Source organism: Aotus nancymaae, unplaced genomic scaffold (genome assembly GCF_030222135.1).
Source record: "Aotus nancymaae isolate 86718 unplaced genomic scaffold, 86718_ANA_hifiasm-v0.15.2.pri h1tg000058l, whole genome shotgun sequence".
NCBI lineage: Eukaryota > Metazoa > Chordata > Mammalia > Primates > Aotidae > Aotus > Aotus nancymaae.
Window position 1 is genome coordinate 5,885,353 of NW_026988472.1, and position 18,985 is coordinate 5,904,337.

Below are 18,985 nucleotides of genomic sequence, written 5' to 3' on the forward strand. Positions count from 1 at the left end.
CTCTCTTCTCATCCCCTCCCCTCCCCTCAGGCTATAGTCAGAAAATTGTGGGACAGGTGCAAACAAATCCTTTAACTGTATTTGAACTGAAGTGAAACAGCAGGGTCAAAGAAGAGTTCAGAGTTGTGAAGTTGGCAGCAGCTTTACAGAGAACTACACTGAGGGCCTGAAGATAGAACGCGGGTAGCACAGGGCGCAACGTTTAACGTCTCTGCTCTAGGACTCAAGTCACTTGGCTTCTCGAAGCCCCTGCCCTCATTTGGTGATAATCACAGTGCTTCCTTCACGGGGGAGAACAACACAGAGGCCGTGGGAAAAAGCCCAGCCCGCTGAAGGTGCTCAATGAACGGGAGCCGCGGTCCGCCTCTACCCCGGCTGAAGCCCGCCCCACCGCCACCTATTAATTTTGTAGTTTGGAGTCACCGAGTTCACCTCCTCTCATAGGAGGAGAAGGCTGGGGAGGAGGAGTGTGCGACTCGGGGTAGCTTAACTCCCTGTTTGCCCGGAGGAGGGGGAAGGCCGGGAAGTTTCGGGCCCCACTCAAAATGGAGCCAAACGTCTGCCTCGCCTAAGATGGCGGCTTCTCCGCCTCTGGGATCAAGGTCTTTAGCGGCGATTGGGCACCTTAAAGAGAAGAGGGGTTCCAAAGGTGGCTGAGAACCGCTCTCCTTTCTCAAGGTGGCGCCCCGCCCCTGATGACGTCACAAGGGAGCCGGCGGCTCGCGGTTCCCCGCCTCCGCCGCGCTCACCTCGCGAGCCCAGCCCAGCCCTCATAAGATGGCGGTCGCCTTGGCTCTTTTGGCAGCGCCGCCACTCTCAACATGGTAGCTGTTTACCTCGTATTTCTCCTCCCCTCTCCGCCTCAACTTCCTCGTTGTTTTGAATAAACTTTATTGACTACTCCGAACTGCCTACCACCGCCACTGGGCTTCTCCTAGCGACTTTTCGGGCCGTGTGCCTCGGACGTGGCGGCCCGTTCATCTCTTTCCTCGTTGGTTTGCTCGCGGCTATCTCTTGCCGGCCCAGTGACGACGCCACTTGCCCGTTCGCCGGGTGGCCGCCAGACTAGGCCCAAGCCGCGGTCTCGAGTAGGCCCCAACATCCGGGCCGAGGGGAATGTTGTGGAAGAGGCTGCTCTGAAGCACCGCTGGGCGGCTGGTGCCCGCGCGACCCAGCAGGGGGCTCGACGGGAAGGCGAGCGAGGTTCTCCGCGGTACGGGGACTATCCCAGAATTCGACGCGCGCCGCCGTAGGGGCCGGAACTACCGGACGCCTCCACTGAGGCGCCTCGCCGCCCCGGAGCTAGCCCGGCTGCCGGCGTGTCGCTGGGACTGAGCTCCGCGGGCGTGGAGTCCCTGCAGCGCTAAGCATGAGGAGGTCCCTGTAGGATTCGGGACCGAAGACGTTCTTGTCAGGTTTGGGGCGTGAGGAGGTTCCTGTCAGTTGGGGAAGCATTAAGATTCCTGTAAGTTTCGGGGGCTGCGAGGATATTCCTGTCAGTTTTAGGACATACTGTGAGGTATCTGAACATTTGGGGAGACTAGGGAGCTCTAATCAGTTTGAGGGGGCCGCAAGGAAACCCTGCCAGTTTCTGAGTGATGTGGAAGAATCCTTGCTTAGTTTAAGGAGTGTGAGGATCTAGTCAGTTTGAGGGGTTTTGAAGAGATCCTTTTGAGTTTTGGGGGTGCAACCAGAACCCTGTCATCTTTAAAGTACAGAACGAGCTGATGAGTTTATATATTTATTTCAGTTTTGGGGGTGATGAGACTCCTGAGTGGTCGGAGGAATGATACTGAGAGTGATGGAAAGGATCATTTAAAGTCACCGAACACGACCCCAGAACTGTGATTTGAGTTGGGCGCCTAGTCTTGTCTATCTTGTTCGTGAAGGCTTTGAGTAACCTGAACAGACTTTCAGGGATCCCTTATCTTTCTCTGGCTGGCCCTATTTCGGGGGTGAGAGGAGGGTCGTCTTGAGATACCCCTAGCCTCATTTTTGAGGCTGTGGTTTGCGTCTTAATAAAGGGAGCCCTGTGAAACGGGCCAGCTAGGAGAGGGTTCAGTGAGAGATTAAAGAAGCTTCCCGAAAAGGCTTCAGGTATTTTCCTCAAACCCGGAAAGAAGTTATCACTCTGGGGCCGAGGGGGGTGGGGGGGTGGGGGTGGGGAGTGGGGAATGTGCTGTGTGGGGGCGGTGGGAAGCCTCGACTGTTGAGCGCCGTTCTTTACGTGTGAAAGAAATTCTAAAGGCCGGGTGGACTTTCTCTGGTTGCCCCCTACAGCCGCACCAGCTGTGTTGCATCCTGGCGGCGCTAACTCTCTATTTGAGAACTGAGGGTTGGTGCAAGGGGGTGGGGGGCGGGGGCTGATTCACTCTGTAAAAAGTGTTGTTTGTGCCTAGCCGTCGTCCAGAGAGGACGCCTGCTGCCGCCTCCCGCCCCTCTTGACACGACGAACCTGGCCTGCCGCAGAGCGCTCCAGGGCCGAGCGAAGATGGCCTCAGTGCCGGTGTATTGCCTCTGCCGGCTGCCTTACGATGTGACCCGCTTCATGATCGAGTGTGACATGTGCCAGGACTGGTTTCATGGCAGGTAAGGAGGGCAGGCAGGGCCAGACAGGGTGCGGTGGCCAGGTGTTCCCACTTGCTCTCTCTCCCTTTCTCAGCTGTTTTTACATTCCGGCTCAGAACCCCCTCTCCCAGACTCAGGTTCTGCCATCTCTCCTTGCAGACTAGGACCTAACTGACATTAGCCTCTAGAGGTTTCTCCTTTTTCTGTGTTTTCCCCTATGTATTTCTTCTTTGCGCCTTTCTTTTGAGTATTTTTTGTAGATGTATAAGACCCCCTCCTTTTTTTTTCCTCTCACAAAGTATCATTTTTATATTCTGACAACTATGTTTTGCCTCAGACACTGGCTTTGGGGAAAACAATATTGGTCATTTGAGGTAGTCGAGTCCATAAACAGGGATTTGAGTCGTGGCTTTGTACTTAGTATAGAGTGACCTTGCACAAGTTGCTTTGCCTTTCTGAGCCTCATTGTCCTCAGCTATAAGTGTATCAAATATATCTTTTCTGACTTTGCAAAACACTTTGCATGTACTCCATAAATGGAAGCAGAAATACAACAGTATTTTATTTCTGCAGCATTTATCTGCAGAACCATCCAACTAAATTGAATTAAGCAGAATAGATACTGGGTAAAACAGCAGGAGTAAAACCACTGATGAATTCCCTTGAGTTAACCTAAGCACCTGTCACCCAGAATTCTGGAGAGGTTAATAAGTACGATAAAACTAATACCCCATTAATGGGATTTAAATTTCAGCTACGGAAAGACAACCTTGAGGGGGCTTTGTACACTGGAGCACAACAAAACAGTGTATGGCACTCTCCTCCTGTTGCCTATTAGATTCTAGCATTTTCAGTTGTCTGGTCTCCTCCAGAGAAGCTATCTCTATTTTTACTTATTTTTTTTTGAGTCAGGGTCTCACTCTGTCACCCAGGCTGGAGTGCAATGGCATGATCTTGGCTCACTGCAACCTCCGCTTCCCAGGTTCAAGTGATTCTCCTGCCTCAGCCTCCCAAGTAGCTGGGATTAAAGGTATACGCCACCACACCTGGCTAATTTTTTAGTATTTTTTTGGTAGAGATAGAGTTTCATCATGTTGGCCAGGCTGGTCTCGAACTCCTGACCTCAAGTGATCCTCCCACCTTGGCCTCCCACAGAGCTAGGATTACAGGTGTGAGCCACTGCCCCCAGCGAGCTATTTCTGTTTATCACGGTCAAGACCAAACTAAACGTGCTGGTGCTGTTAAAATCATGCCCTCAGCATGGACTGCCCCCGGCCCCATATCCAAATTCATATTTAACCGATCTTTATTGAATATTTATTATGTGCCAGGCACAGAGTTCTGTTTACTGCCTCATGTTATTTAAGAGTGAACAAGCCAGGCGCGATGGCTCGCGCCTGTAATCCCAGCACTTTGGGAGGCCGAGTCAGGTGGATCACGAGGTCAAGAGATTCGAGACCATCCTGGTCAACATGGTGAAACCCTGTCTCTACTAAAAATATAAAAAATTAGCTGGGCATGGTGGCGCGTGCCTGTAATCCCAGCTACTTAGGAGGCTGAGGCAGGAGAATTGCCTGAACACAGGAGGCGGAGGTTGCGGTGAGCCGAGATCGCGCCATTGCACTCCAGCCTGGGTAACGAGCGAAACTCTGACTCAAAAAAAAAAAAAAATAAAAAAAAAAAAATAAGAGTGAACAAGCCTAGAGGGTGGGACCTTTTCCTTTGCCTTGAAAATAAATGGGATTAAGATGTCTTTCAGGATTCCTGGTATCTTTGCTAGTGCTGATCAAGTCATTCCTCAGCTTAAAATTCTTTCAGTGGTTCACCTATGGGATAAAATTCAGTATCCTTTGTGTGACGGACAAGAGCTTTTGTCACCTACTTGTTCAGTTTCATTTTCTGCCACTACTCTTTCCTTGTTCTGTATGTCCTAGCAAGACTGAACTACCTATAGTTCTGGGAGAATTGCATACTCCTTTATGCCCTTTTGTCTTTGTACATGCAAATTCCCACTAATGTCCTCCCTTTTACAACTCACAGACTGTAAAAGATGTAAAAGGTCTTCTTCTTCTTGGTTCCCATCGCACTTTGTGTGCATCTTTATTAAAAAGTAATTATTTTATCATATCATAGTTATAAATAAGTCTGCGTCATTCATTAGCCAGAGTTTCCTGAGGACAGAGATGTCTCTTTTCCTTTTTGGTGTCCCCAGAACCTAGTTCAGTGCTAAACATGTAATAGATGCTGAGTACATTTTTGAATGAATGAATGAGTCTTCATAAAAAAAAGCTGTTGCCTGGAAAACACTATGGAGATAAATAAAAGAAAAAAAAAAAGAAAAACAGCTGTTGCCTGTCGCCCTTAGTTTGGATTGTATGGGAAATGTGTAGGTTCAGACCTGTAAAATGGACTCCTGCTAAACCTCACTCTGGAAACAGGAAACAGGAATGAATGCTTCCCAAGTGCTTATGTTTTCTGCCAGACCCCATGACAGGGACTTTGGATAAATTAGTCCATATCCAAGCCTGAAAGTTGGTTATTTTTCTTTTAAATAATATTCTTAACTTTTTCCTGGTTTTACAGTGAGACCTACTTGTAGAAAATACAGAAAAAGTATAAAGAAGGAAATAAAAGTCACCCGAGTCTACTACTGTCTGGCACAATCCATTGTTAAATTTTTTGTTGGCATTAACTCCCATCTTTTGAGTTAGAATATAAACATATTTTTACAAGATGGGATTGCATTATAAATACCATTTTACAACCTATTTTTTTTATTTCTACTTAGTGTTATAATGTGTTTGCTAGGTCATTATATATTCAGCTAAACTTGATTTCTGATACCCCATGATACATATGTGTCACCAGTTAACTTGGTCATTTCCTTTATGGTTGGACGCTGTATTTTTTTGAACATTATTTGTACCTTTTTATATTATAAATAATGTTGTGAGGAAACTTTGAGGGTTCTGGAAAGGTTTTGCATCTTGATATGAGTGCTGATTAAAACAGAAAAATAAGCCATGCACGGTGGCTCATGCCTATAATCCCAGCACTTTGGAAGGCCAAGGTGGACGGATCACGAGGTCAGGAGTTCAAGACTAGCCTGGCTAACATAGTGAAACTCCATCTCTACTAAAAATACAAAAATTAGCCAGGCATGGTGGCATGTGCCTGTAGTCCCAGCTACTCAGGAGGCTGAGGCAGGAGAATGGCTTGAACCCAGGAGGCAGAGGTTGCAATGAGCCAAGATCACGCCACTACACTCCAGCTTGGGCAACAGAGTGAGACTTTGTCTCAAAAAAAATAAAAAACCAGAAAATCATTGTGGCAAATATCTTTGCCCAGTAGATACTTGACATTTATAAGGAGCACCATTGAGGCCTTAAAGAATTCTAAACTTACAAATACAGAAATGGGCTTATGGGCCAGGCTCCTCTTTAGTCACATTTCTATGGTGAGTTCTTTGTTTCTATGTATACCCTACACCCTAACACAAGTTAACTGCCTTAATTTTTTCCATGAAATACACCAAATTAAAAAAATCTCTTCTCACACTTCTGTCTATGGGCCCCCACTGAACAAGGAAGCTAGCTGAGAATCAGGTCCTTGGTGGGTGGCTGCTCTTGCTTACTCAGTGCATTGCTCACACAAACACACCAGGCTCATAGTGCTCCATTTGTTTGTACTTCAGCACAATTGAAAATTACTACATGCTATGGACTTTTTTTTTTTTGTGACAGAGTCTCGCTCTATCGCCAGGCTGGAGTGCAGTGGCGCGATCCCGGCTCACTGCAACTTCCGTTTTCTGGTTTCAAGCAATTCTCCTGCCTCAGCCTCCTGAGTAGCTGGGACAACAGGCACGCACCATGCCCGGCTAATTTTTTGTACTTTCAGTAGAGACGGGGTTTCACCATGTTGGCCAGGATGGTTTCGATCTCTTGATGTTGTGATCTGCCTGCCTTGGCCTCCCAAAGTGCTGGGATTACTGGTGTGAGCCGCTGCGCCCGGCCGCTATGGACTTTTTATGGTTGCTTTCAAGCCAGCAAATTTTAAATCCACAAATGCCGAGAGGTGATAGAAATCTGTTCATATCGCTAGTGACTTTTGTAGGATAGCTTTCTTTAAGTCCAGCTAGGGATTAATGGAATATAATGCCAAGTTACTTTCTGGAAAGGTTATTACAAGGGAGGCAACTCTTCCATTTTGCAGTGGAGAATCTGGAATTTGTGGAGGTTAAGTGACTTTCTGAGTGTGGATTTGAACTTTGAATTATTTGATTCCAGAGCTCAGGTTCTCAGAAGTGGAAAAAACATGGTATTGCTTCATTCTTCCTGTAGGAAGCTGGATTTTGCAAAAACACTGATTTGTACAGCAGTGGTTCTCAAACTTTAGCATGTATCAGACTCACTTGGAAGACCTGATAAAACAAGTTAGGGATGCCCTAGCTACAGTGTTTCTGATTCAGTAGGTAAGCAGGGCCCGCTCTTGAGAACCACTGATTTAGAACATTATCCTGTTTTTATTCCTTCCCCTTCTGCAGAGTGAGATAGCTTCTGATACTGAAGGATGGATGGACTAACATATCATTACTGCGTATCAGTCATTCTCTCTCTTTTTTTTAATAATTCCTAAGTAAGCTAACACAGGAGGAATGAACATTATTAAAGTATAGTTCATCAGCTGGGAATTTGTTCAGAATGCAATTTCTTGGGCTGGGACTGGGACTCAGCAATCTATATTTTAACAAACAAGTGATTCTGATTCACCCTAACATTTGAGAATTGTTGCTATACACTAGTGGAGAAAACTAGTTTGCAAGCATTTACTGATTTCCGGGATTTGATCACAAATCTCACTCCTTTACAGTTTTCCTGTTTATAAAATAAATATTGGCTGATACATCCCCAAGGAAGTAATGGTGTGGATTTTAAACTCTAGAGGAAAGGGCACTGATTTCAGATCTGGGTTCAAATTCTGATTCTGTTACGTATTAGCAAAGAATTTCTTCTCTGTGAAGCCTCAGTTTCCCTGAGAGGTTGTGATGATTTAAATAAAATGGTTCTAGCTATTTTTTTTTTCTTTTTTTTTTTTGAGACAGAGTCTCACTCTGTCACCCAGGCTGGAGTGCAGTGGCACAATCTTGGCTCACTGCAACCTCTGCCACCTCCGTTCAAGCAATTTTCCTGCCTCAGCCTCCCGAGTAGCTGGGATTACAGACACCTGCTACTGTGCCTGGCTAATTTTTGTACTTTTAGTAGAGACAGGGTTTCACCATCTTGGTCAGGCTGGTCTTGAACTCCTGACCTTGTGATCCGCTCCCTTGGCCTTCCAAAGTGCTGGGATTACAGGCGTGAGCCACTGTGCCCGGCTATAGCTATGGTTTACTGAGCACAAGCTAATGTTCCACTCACTATGATAACCACCTCACCTAATTATCTTTATTTGATCTTTTTGGGGAGTTTAAAAAATTATTCTATTTAATAGTTATAGGACTATTCAGATTATCTATTTTATGTTGGATATGTGCTTTCCAAGGAATTGATCCATTTCATGTAAGTTGTCAAATTTATGTTTGTAGAATTGTTCATAGTATTTATTATCCTTTTGATATCTTTAGGCACTGTGGTGATAATTTTCTTTCATTAGTGATACTAAAAATATATCAGGCTGGGCATGTGATGTCAATGCCTGTAATCCCAGCACTTTGGGAGGCCAAGGCTGGTGGATTGCTTAAGCCCAGGAGTTCGAAACCAGCCTGGGCAGCATGGCAAAACCACGTCTCTACAAGAAATCCAAAAAATTAGCCGGCCATGTGACGCACGCCTGTAGTCCCAGCTACCTGGGCGGCTGAGGCGGGAGGATTGCTTGAACCCAGGAATTTGAGGCTGCAGTGAGCTGTGATTGCATCACTGCACTCCACCCTGGGTTACAGAGCAAGACCCATCTCAAGAAAACAATTGTCTTATTTGTCAGACTTGCTAGAGGTTTGTCAGTTTTATCTATCTTTTCAAAGAACGAGCTTTTTGTTTCATTGACTCTATTGTCTGTTTTCAATTTCGTTGATTTCTGTACTTTATTATTTTCTTCTTCCTTTGGGTTTATTTCGCTCTTTATCTAGTTTCTTGAGGTGGGAGTTTAGATTATTGATCTCTTGTTTTTTTGTTTTTTGAGACACAGTCTCGCTCTGTCACCCAGGCTGGAGTGCAATGGTATGGTCTAGGCTCACTGTAACCTCTGCTTCCCGGGTTCAATTGATTGTCCTGCCTCAGCCTTCTGAGTAGCTGGAATTATAGGCACCTGCCACCACGCCCAGCTAATTTTTGTATTTTTAGTAGAGATGGGGTTTCACCATGTTGGCCAGGCTGCTCTTGAACTCCTGACCTTGTGATCCACCTGCCTTGGCCTCCCAAAGTGCTGGAATTACATGCGTGAGGCATCGCACCCGGCTGACTTTATCTCTTTTCTAATGTAAGCCTTTAGCTATTAATTTCCTTCTTGGCATCAATAGATTTTGATATGTTACATTTTCCATTTTCATGTAGTGTAAGGCATTTGAAAAAAGGTGTTTTTTTTTTTTTTTTTTGAGACAGTGTCTCACTTTGTTGCTCAGGTGGGAGTGCAGCGGCAGTATCATAGCTTACTGCAGCCTCCAGCTCCCGGGCTCAAGTCATCCTCCTGCTGCCTCAAGACATTTTTTTAAATTCCCCTTGAGACTTCCTGTTTGACCCATGAAGTATATAGAAATATGTTGTTTAATTTTTAAGTTTTTGTAGCGTTTCCTGTTACAGTTCTGTTATTGACTTCTAGTTTGATAATGGTCAGAGAATATACTCTGTGTGATTTCAATTCCTTGAAATTTATTGAGATTTGTTTTATAGCCCAGAGTCTATCTTGGTAAATGTTTCATGATCACTTGAAAAGAATGTGTATTCTGCCATTATTGGGTAGGGTGTTCTATAAACGTCAATTAATTGCTGTTGGTTAGTGGTGCTGATTTCTTCTCTATCCTTGCTGATTTTATTTTTAATTTATTTTAATTTAAATTTTTTTTTTTTTTTTAGAGACAGGGTTTCAGTTTGTCGCCTGGGCTGTGGTGCAGTGGTGTGATCATGGTTGACTGCAGCCTCAAACTCTAGGGCTCAAGCAGGCTCCTCCTGCTTCAGCCCCTTCAGTAGCTGAAACTACAAGCATGTGCCACTGTGTCCCCTAGTTTTTTGAAGTTTTTGTGTGTGGAGGGTGTGGGTATAGGTTGGTGGTACCTCCCTTTGTTGCCTAGGATCGTATTGACTTCTGGCTTCAGATGATCCTCCCACCTCAGCCTCCTAAAATGCTGGGATTACAGGCATGAGCTACTGCTCCTGCCCCAAGGTACCCCTGTATAGCTTTTTTCAGTACTTGCTGTAGGTGTTACATTATACGTATAACTTACCACAAGCAACTGCTCGTGACATTTTACCAGTTTGATTGAAGAGTAGAAACTTTACTTTTCTTTACATGCCTTTATGTTCCTTTGTTTATAATATAATTAATCTTTTTGTTGTTGTTGAGACAGAGTCTTGCTCTGTTGCCCAGGCTGGATTGCAGTGGCACAGTCAAGGCTCACCTGCAGCCTAAACCTCCTGGGCTCAAGTGATCCTCCCACCTTAGCCCCCTGCCTCCCCCCAACGCTTGACTGATTTTTTTATTTTTTATTTTGTAGAGACTGGGTCTTTGCTATGTTGCCCAGGCTGGTCTTGAACTCCTGGGCTCAAGCAGTCTTCCCGATTAAGCGTCCCAAAGTGCTGGGATTACAGGTGTGAGTCACTGTGCCCAGCTTTGTTTATAATATAATGAATCTTAAATATTTGTTCTATATGCATTGAGAATCACATTATACAGTGGTATAATTTTTGCTTCAACCATCAAACATGATGTAGAAAACTCGAGGAGAAGGAAGGTTTATTGTATTTACTCATATTTTTATTCTTTGTTCAGTCTAACTGAACTGATGTTTCAGGATTCCTCCTTTATCATTTTCTTTCTGTTTCAGAGAGCTTCCTTTACTCATTCTTTTATTTATTTATTTTTGAGACAGGGTCTCACTCTGTTGCCCACACTGGAGCAATTGTGTGATCTGGCTCAGCACAATCTTTGTCTCCCCATGCTCCAGCGGTTCTCCTGCCTCAGCCTACCGAATAGCTGGGATTACAGGCACGTGCCACTACGTTTGGCTAATTTTTGTATTTTTAATAGAGAAGGGGTTTCACCATGTTGGCCAGGCTGGTCTTGAACTCCTGACCTCAAATGATCCATCCGCTTTGGCCTCCCAAAGTGCTGGGATTACAGGCATGAGCCACTGCGCCCGGCCTACTCATTCTTTTAGGATAAGTCTGTTGTCAACAAATATGTTTAGTTTTCCTTCATCTGAGAATATCTTTGTTTCCCTCGAATTCTTAGGGGATCTTTTCACTTGATATCGAACTCTGGGTATCCAGTTCTTTTATCTCAGCACTTGAAAACTGTTCTGCTTCTTCCTTTTGGCCTCCTTGGTTTCTGATGAGAGAGCCTCTGTTATTCAAATTGATATTCTCCTTGAGGTAATGTGTCATTTATCTCTCATTGCTTTCAAGATTTTTCCTTTTTCTTTTGCTTTTAGGAATTTGATTAAGCCTTGTCTTAGTGTGGATTTCTTTGGGTTTGTCTTTTGTTATAGTCCTATAGGTTGCTGAGGCTCTGTTTTTTTTTTTTGTTGTTGTTGTTGTTGAGAGAGTTTCACTCTTGTTGCCCAGGCTGGGGTGCAATGCCACAATTTCAGTTCACTGCAACCTCTGCCTCCCAGGTTCAAGTGATTCTCCTGCCTCAGCCTCCCGAGTAGCTGGGATTACAGGTGCGTGCCACCACGCCCGGCTAATATTTTATATTTTTTGTAGAGACAGGGTTTCACCATGTTAGTCAGGTGGGTCTTGAACTCCTGACCTCAGGTGATCCACCTGCCTTGGCCTTACAAAGTGCTGGGATTACAGACGTGAGCCACCACGCCTGGCCGGCTGTGTTCATTTTTTTTCCAATCTATTTTCTTTCTGTTGTTCAGACTGGATAATTTCTATTGTTCTATTTTCTTTCTTTCTTTCTTTCTTTTTTTTTTTTTTAAGACAGGGTTTTACCATGTTGGCCAAGCTGGTCTTGAACTCCTGACCTCAGGTGATCCACCCTCCTCGGCCTCCCTAAGTGCTGAGATTACAGGTGTGAGCCACCACGCCCGGCTATTGTTCTGTTTTCAACTTACTGATTCTTTCCGCTATTGTCTCCATTCTGCTGTTGAACTCATCTAAAGAATTTTCATTTAAGTTACTGTATTTTTCACTTCTAAAAATTCTATTAGGTTCTTTTCTATCTTCTGTTTTTTAAGAGATTTTCTATTTTTTGCTGACAGTTAAACTTTTTTTTTTTGAGATGGAGTCCAGCTCTGTCTCCCAGGCAGTGCTGTGATCTCAGCTCACTGCAACCTTCGCCTCCTGGGTTCAAGCGATTCTCCTGCCTCAGCCTCTCAAATAGCTGGAATTAAAGGCACATGTCACTATGCCCGGCTAATTTTTGCTGACACTTTTTATTTATTTCTATTTATTCATTTGTTTCAAGCATGTTCTTAATTGCTCATTGAAGCATTTTTATGATAGCGCCTTTAAAATTCTTGTCAGATAATTCCAACATCTGTGTCATCTCAGTCTTGATATCTGTTGATTTTCTTTTCTTATTTGAGTTGTGATTTTCCTTGTTTTTGATATGACAAGTAATTATTTTAATTATATTCTGGACATTTTGGGCATTATGTTATGAGATCCTGGATCTTATTTAAGACTTCTGTTTCTGCAGGCCTTCTCAGACACTGCACTCCAGTGGCAGAAAAGGGGTACCACTTCATAACTGCCAGGTGGGGGTGGAAGTACAGGTTCCCCACTTGGTCTTTGGTGGTATCCACCACCTCCTAGGTGGGTGGATCCTGCTGCCCCTAGTTGGTCTGCCTTCTTCCCTTCACTTTTTAGAGTCTTATGTTTTATGTAAAATGTCCAAGGTTTTTAGCTGTACTTGGAGGAATAGGGAGAAGTGCATCTGCTTCATATTGTTCCAGAACCAGCAGTGATGAGTTAAGCTTAACCTAATGGGGAGAAATACTCACTGCTTTATTTGGAGCAACTGTTTCTCCCCATTAGGTTAAATAACGTGCCCAAAGCTACACAGACAGTTAGCTGGACCACAGATCAAACCTGGGTCTCCTGTACTCACTGTAGAATACAGTACTGTAGACAATATAAAGCAGTGTTTGTTAGAAGTTATGGAAGATAGGGAAAATCAGATATGTGCTTTGTGCCAGGCATCATTCTGGACACAGTGGGTTGGGGGGATACGGCAGTGAACATGAGACAGTAATAGTTTGTCAAGTGATAATACATGGTCTAGAGAAAAGTAAAGCAGGGTGAGCAGGAGGAGGAGTACCACCCAGGGTTGAAGTAGTGGTTATTTTATACAGGATGATTACGGATGGGTTACATTTGAGACTGCAGGAAAGTGAGGAAGGGAACCATGCTGGTAAGTAGGGGAAGAGTGTTCCAGGTAGAGGAAATAAAGGACCCAAGTGGGGAGAAGGCCTGGCATGTTACCATTCCAGTCCAATGTTAATGGAACAGAGTGAGAGTGAGTGAGAGGAGAGTAATAGAAGCTGAGGTTAAGAGTGGGGTGTGCACAGATTATATACAGCAGTGATTTTCTAAGTGTGGTTCCCATACCAGCCAGATCGGCATCATCTAACTCATTAGGCCAATTCTTGGATCCCACCCCAGACTGAATGAATCAGGAACTCGAGATGGGGCCCCAGAATCTGTGGTTTAACAGCCCTTCAGATGATTCTGATGCATGCTAAAGTTTAAAAATCACAGGTATAGGGTGTAAGGACTTCGTTTTTACACTGGATGGGAGCCGCAGAAGGTTTTTGAGCAAGTGAGAGTTGTGATCTGATTTAGGTTTTGGCTCTTGTGAGGATAAACTGAAGGTGAGGAGGAAGGTGGAAGCAGGGAGAATTTGGGGGCTACTGTAGATCATTATTCCTTAAAGTGTGGTCCCTAGACCAGCAGCATCAGCATTACCTGAGAGATCATTAGAAATGCACGTTTATAGGCCCAACCCATTTATAGGCCCAACCCAGTCCTACTGAATCAGGATCTCTGGGGATGGGGCCTAGGAATCTGTTTTTGTTTTTGTTTTTTGAGACGGAGTCTTCTGTTGCCAGGCTGGAGTGCAGTGGCGGGGATGTTGGCTCACTACTACCTCCGCCTCCCGGGTTCAAACAATTCTGCCTCAGCCTCCCGAGTAGCTGGGGATACAGATATGTGCCACCAGGATCAGCTAATTTTTTTTGTATTTTTAGTAGAGATGGGGTTTCACCATGTTGGCCAGGGTGGTCTCAGTCTCCTGACCTCTTGATCTGCCCACTTCAGCCTCCCAAAGTGCTGGGATTACAGGCATGAGCCACCGCACCAGCTTAGAATCTGTGTTTTAACAGGCTTACCAGGTGTTTCTGTTATCCCCTAAAATTTCAGAAACACTTGTCTAGTTAGGCAGTGGTGGCTTAAACCAGAGTCAGTGGTGATGAGAAGTGGCTGGATTTTGAATATATATTGATACAGGATTTGCTGATAGATTGGATTGGGGTTGTGAAAGAAGAAATTCAAGAATGAGTCAATTTGAGGAATTTGGTGTAAAGGGAGCTAGTGTAATGGGGTAGTGACTGAGGGGATCATGATCACAAAAGGGTTTTTTTTTGAGTTTTTTCTTTTTTTGAGATAGAACAGCCTGTTTGTGTGCATGTCAGTGCATATGACATTATTCCGTTGGTGCATCCAGAATTTAGTGAAGCCTGTTACATGGCAAACTCATAAAGGAGACATTTCCTGGGTATGCTGGAACTTGCTGTGTCCTTTGCATTCCTTTAAGTCCTGTGTGCCTGGACTTGGGGTGGGGGTGGAAACTGGTGAGAACGGTGAATGCTTCAGCTTCTGGTTTTATGGATGGTGCTCTGTCTGGAGCTGGAACCTTGAGCACCCTCAGAAAGCAGAGGTTGAGCAGATAAGAAACCAGACAGGATCTAGAGCAACATCATCATCTCTCAGGCATCTCCAAGCCTCAGCTCCCACTCAGTTCCACATCCCTGGAAGAATTGAGTGTCCACTTTGGCGTGCTCATAACACTTGACTGTATTAATTATCCCTTATTATATCCTGGTTTTATATATATATATATATATATATATATATATATATATATATATATATTTTGGAAGTGGAGTCTTACCCTGTCGCCCAGGTTGAAGTGCAATGGTGTGATCTCAGCTCGCTGCAACCTCCACCTTCTGGGTTCAAGTGATTCTCCTGCCTCAGCCTCCTGAGTAACTGGAATTACAGTTGTGCGCCACCATGCCCGGCCAAGTTTTGTATTTTTAGTAGAGACGGGGTTTTACCATATTGACCAGGCTGGTCTTGAACTCCTGATCTTGTAATCCGCCCACCTCGGCCTCCCAAAGTGCTGGGATTACAGGCGTGAGCCACTGTGCCCGTACCCTGGTTACATATTGTTGTGATACAGTAGAGTCACAAAATCCTGAATTTTTATCCTGCTCTGCTACTTACTAGTTTTGTAATTGCCAACAATTTACGTAACCACTCAGACCCAGATTTCTCATCTGTTAAATTAGAGTAATATTAACGATGATGATAGCTAATACTTACAATGTGCCAAGAACTTTAAGTACTTTACCTATTTTAGCTCATTTAATCCTCTTAACCACACTGTGAAGTGGGTACTGTCAGTACTTCCATTTCACAGATGCAGAAACTGAGATGCAGAAAGGTTAACTATAAATTGCTTAAGTTCACATAGCTAGTATGTGGCAGAGGTAAGATTCAAACGTAGGCAGTTTGGCTCCTAAGCCTGTACTTTAAACCTCTGCTTCTGTGTTTAATATCTCTGAATGTTGTATGGAAGGCCCTGATTTGTTGTGATTAAATGTGATAATATGTAAAGTTCATAGCTCAGTTTTTTTCTCAGTGCCTTTTATGCAAACTTCAAATTCACTCGTTTACTTGCCATCCTGTTACCTTGCTTTATTGACTTTATAACACTTATGAAACTGTTCTGACACTGCCTCTTTGTCTCCTCCTCTAAAGGGTCCAGTCCGTGACGGCAGTGTCTGTGCTCAATCAATATTTGTTGAATTTATGCACTCATTTACTTAACAAATACTGAGTGCCTACTATGTGCTTGGCTTTGCAATATATGATGGGGATAACTCAAACTTAATCACATGACCTGGTGCTATAATAATTACCCTCTTGACTAAGGAAGCTACTCAGAGCATTTACCACCCTTGGTCCCAGGTGGTAACTATTGAGACAGTGCAGCCGGAAGCCCGATTTTTCATCTGTGTGCCTCCCTGATATGAGGAGTTGTCTAGCACATTGAATGTTTGTTGAATAATAAGTAAGGCAAGACTGAGAGATGGGAAAGGTGAGGACTTTTGGTAAACAAGATATACTATCTGCCAAATGTAGTGGGTACAGACAGCAGGTAAGTGAAGTGAGCAGTTCCAAGGCCTCGTGGTGAAGGCTGAAATAGGGATAGTGTGTGGGGGGTGCCACTGCAGCAGGAAAGAGGAAGAGCATGAATGTTCCAGGTAGAAGGAGCTATGTGAGGAAACCCAGAGGCTAGAGCTAGACAGAATATGGCACTGAGAGTCCACTGACTTTTTAGAGCAGGGCTGGCTTCATGAGTGTGCAGTCACTATAGTCACATGATGCCCCGTGCCTGAGGTTTAATACTCTGTGGTGGTTGTCTTGAAATTCTTAATAATTTTGCCTTTGATTTTGTGATTTGTATGTGATGGAACAATGGAGTGTGTACTGGGGACTTGGAGCCTTGGCTCATATGTGGTTCTACCTCCTGCTGTTTTTCTACCTCTCAGAACAGATTCTTGGCTAGCTGCCTGGGGAGCTGGGCCCAGGTGCAGGTGTGGACAGAGTCGGTTGGGTGCGTGTACCCTGTGTACTAAGTCACCGGGCAGGGCCCCAGGGTACTTGTGTGGGCCTGCACTCAACCCTTGAGTTATTCCTATACCCAAGAGAGTGTGACAGTTAATAGCATATTAAAACTGCATGGTAAGTGAGAGACCATGGAAGAAAGGAAAAAGCTTTTCTGTTTTTTGAACAGGGAGCTCCCACTTTTCATTTGCATTAGGCCCAACAGATTGTAAGTAAATGGGCTGTGTAATAGGAATGTCTCCCCCAGCTTACGCTGTATGTGAGGAGCAAGAGGTGAGCTCAGCCAGAGAGGCAAGGCCTTTTGGGCCATGGTAAGTTTATACTTTACCTTAGGAAAAATAGGGAGCCTGTGAGGCATTTTAAGCATGGGTTGATAGGATCAAATTTGTGTTTTTAAATGATCACTTTGGCTGTACTATGGAGGGCCAATTGGGTAGAGACAGAATAGGGGCCAGGAGTACAGTTAGGAGGGCAGGATAATAACACAGAGATAATAGTGGCCTGAACTAGTGTAGGGGCAGTAAGGATGACAAAAGGGCACAATTGATAGCTAATAAAGAGATAGAGTTGATAGGACATGGTGATAACTTGGATAATAACAACAAACATACAGAGCACTTACTATGGGCCAAGCACTGTTCTAAACACTTTTTATATGTTCATTTACTTTTGATAACCTTATGTAGTAGGTATAGTTTTTATCCCCATCTTACAACGAGGAAATTGAGGCACAGAGAGGTTAAATAACTTGTCCAGGATCCCACAGCTAGTAAGTAGCATAGCCACGATGCAAACCCAGAGAGTCTGGATCTAAAGTCAAGTGTTCTTGATGCTAGAATGCCTACTTCAAGGTATAGTGGAGGGAGAAGGCTAGAGGTGAATCAGTGATGGCTGCCAGGTTTCTGCCTTGAATGCCTGGTGAAGTGGAGCTATTTGCTGAAGTGGGAAACCTAAGAGAGGGAGCATGTTTAGGGGACAGACAGAGGGAGAAACTGAGTTTGGACATGTTGAATTTGAAGTACATGAGTGGCTATCCCGTAGAAATGTCTCCTCTGGGAGACATTTGGAGGGAAGAGTCTAAAACCCAGCAGGAAGATCCGACCTGGAGTTATAAGTGCATAAAGGGCACATGGAACCCTGAGACTGAGAACAATGAGGAAAAGTGAGGAGAAAAGAGTGCCCAGGTAAGAGGACCTAAGAAACTTCGACATTTAAAGACTGGGCAGGAGAAAAAGAGTTCATCAGGAGAAAGGAACAGCCAGAGACATAATTAAAATCACATCACATCTCTACTCAAAATGGCTGTGATGCTTTAGTTCTTGTGGCTACTCAGGAAAAGCCAAAGTGCTTTACAGTGGCCTACAAGACCCTACTACATGAGTCTGTTGCCTTTCTGACTTGTTTACTGTCCTCCTAGCTCTCTACTCTAGAACACTTTCCTTCTTTCTGCTGCTTTCATAGTCTAGGGACATTCCCACCACAGGGCTTTTGTACTTGCCGTCCTTATTGGGATGCTCTTCCTTCATAGCTACATGAGGGGCTTGCTCCCTTACACCCTTCGGGTCTTTATTCAAAAGTCATTTTGTCAGTCTTTCCCTATCTTCCCTATCTAATATTTCACCCTCACTACCATTCTTCCCGGCTCCCCATTGTGTGTTTGTGTGTGCTGTGTATAGTTACACATTCACACATGTATATTCCTCTATATTCCCCTTGCTGTTTTATTTTTTTCTACCTAGGTCTCCTCACTAACATACAATGTATTTCACCAATTTGTATTGATTTATCTTGTTTCTTACATACAGTGTGTTTCACCAATTACATTGATTTATCTTGTTTCTTGTCTGCCTCCCCGCTAGAAAATCAGCTCTATGAGGGCAGGGATTTTTGTATGCTTTGTTTTGTGTCTTCATCTCACCAGCACCTAGAAAAGCTTGGCAGATGCTCACTAAATGTCAGCTGAAGGAATGGGCACCAGGCAAATGGGGCATTATAGAAGTCAAGGGTAAAGAGCTTGTTGGGTAGAAAGAGTACAGGGTTGGCAGTGTGAAAATGCTGCTGAGGTTGAGATAAAGCAGAGAAGTACTACTGTAGCAGGGGATGAGTCACAAAGTGCATATAGCAACCCTAAAAAAGTATTGATTTGGCTCTGATAGAACACCTCTGGATACTACTGGGCAGCTAGGGGTGGGAGGGAGACTCTTTACTGTATACACTTCTGTACTCTGAGTTTTGCACCATATATGACTTACCTATTCAAAAAAGGGGTCATTATCGAGCTTCCTAGGTTTGTTTATTTTAAGTGGCATAGGTTTAAAGAAAGAAGATGTTTGGCTGTGAAGGGGGAG

At 44.3% G+C, this 18,985-nt stretch overlaps 1 protein-coding gene across 3 annotated transcripts in view; it reads left to right on the top strand.

The window, feature by feature from the left end:
• The first annotated feature begins 749 nt into the window (after nucleotides 1–749).
• Nucleotides 750–18,985, top strand: part of PHF8 (PHD finger protein 8) — a 105,911-nt gene continuing 87,675 nt past the window's right edge. The window contains exons 1-2 of one of the 3 annotated variants that reach the window (XM_012471733.2): nucleotides 750–1,465; nucleotides 2,400–2,589. In XM_012471733.2, the coding sequence (XP_012327156.1) occupies nucleotides 2,492–2,589 (98 nt within the window). In that variant the 5' untranslated portion in view covers nucleotides 750–1,465; nucleotides 2,400–2,491. The remainder of the gene's footprint in view (nucleotides 1,466–2,399; nucleotides 2,590–18,985) is intronic. The other 2 variants (XM_012471735.2, XM_012471734.2) reach the window with 2 other exon arrangements.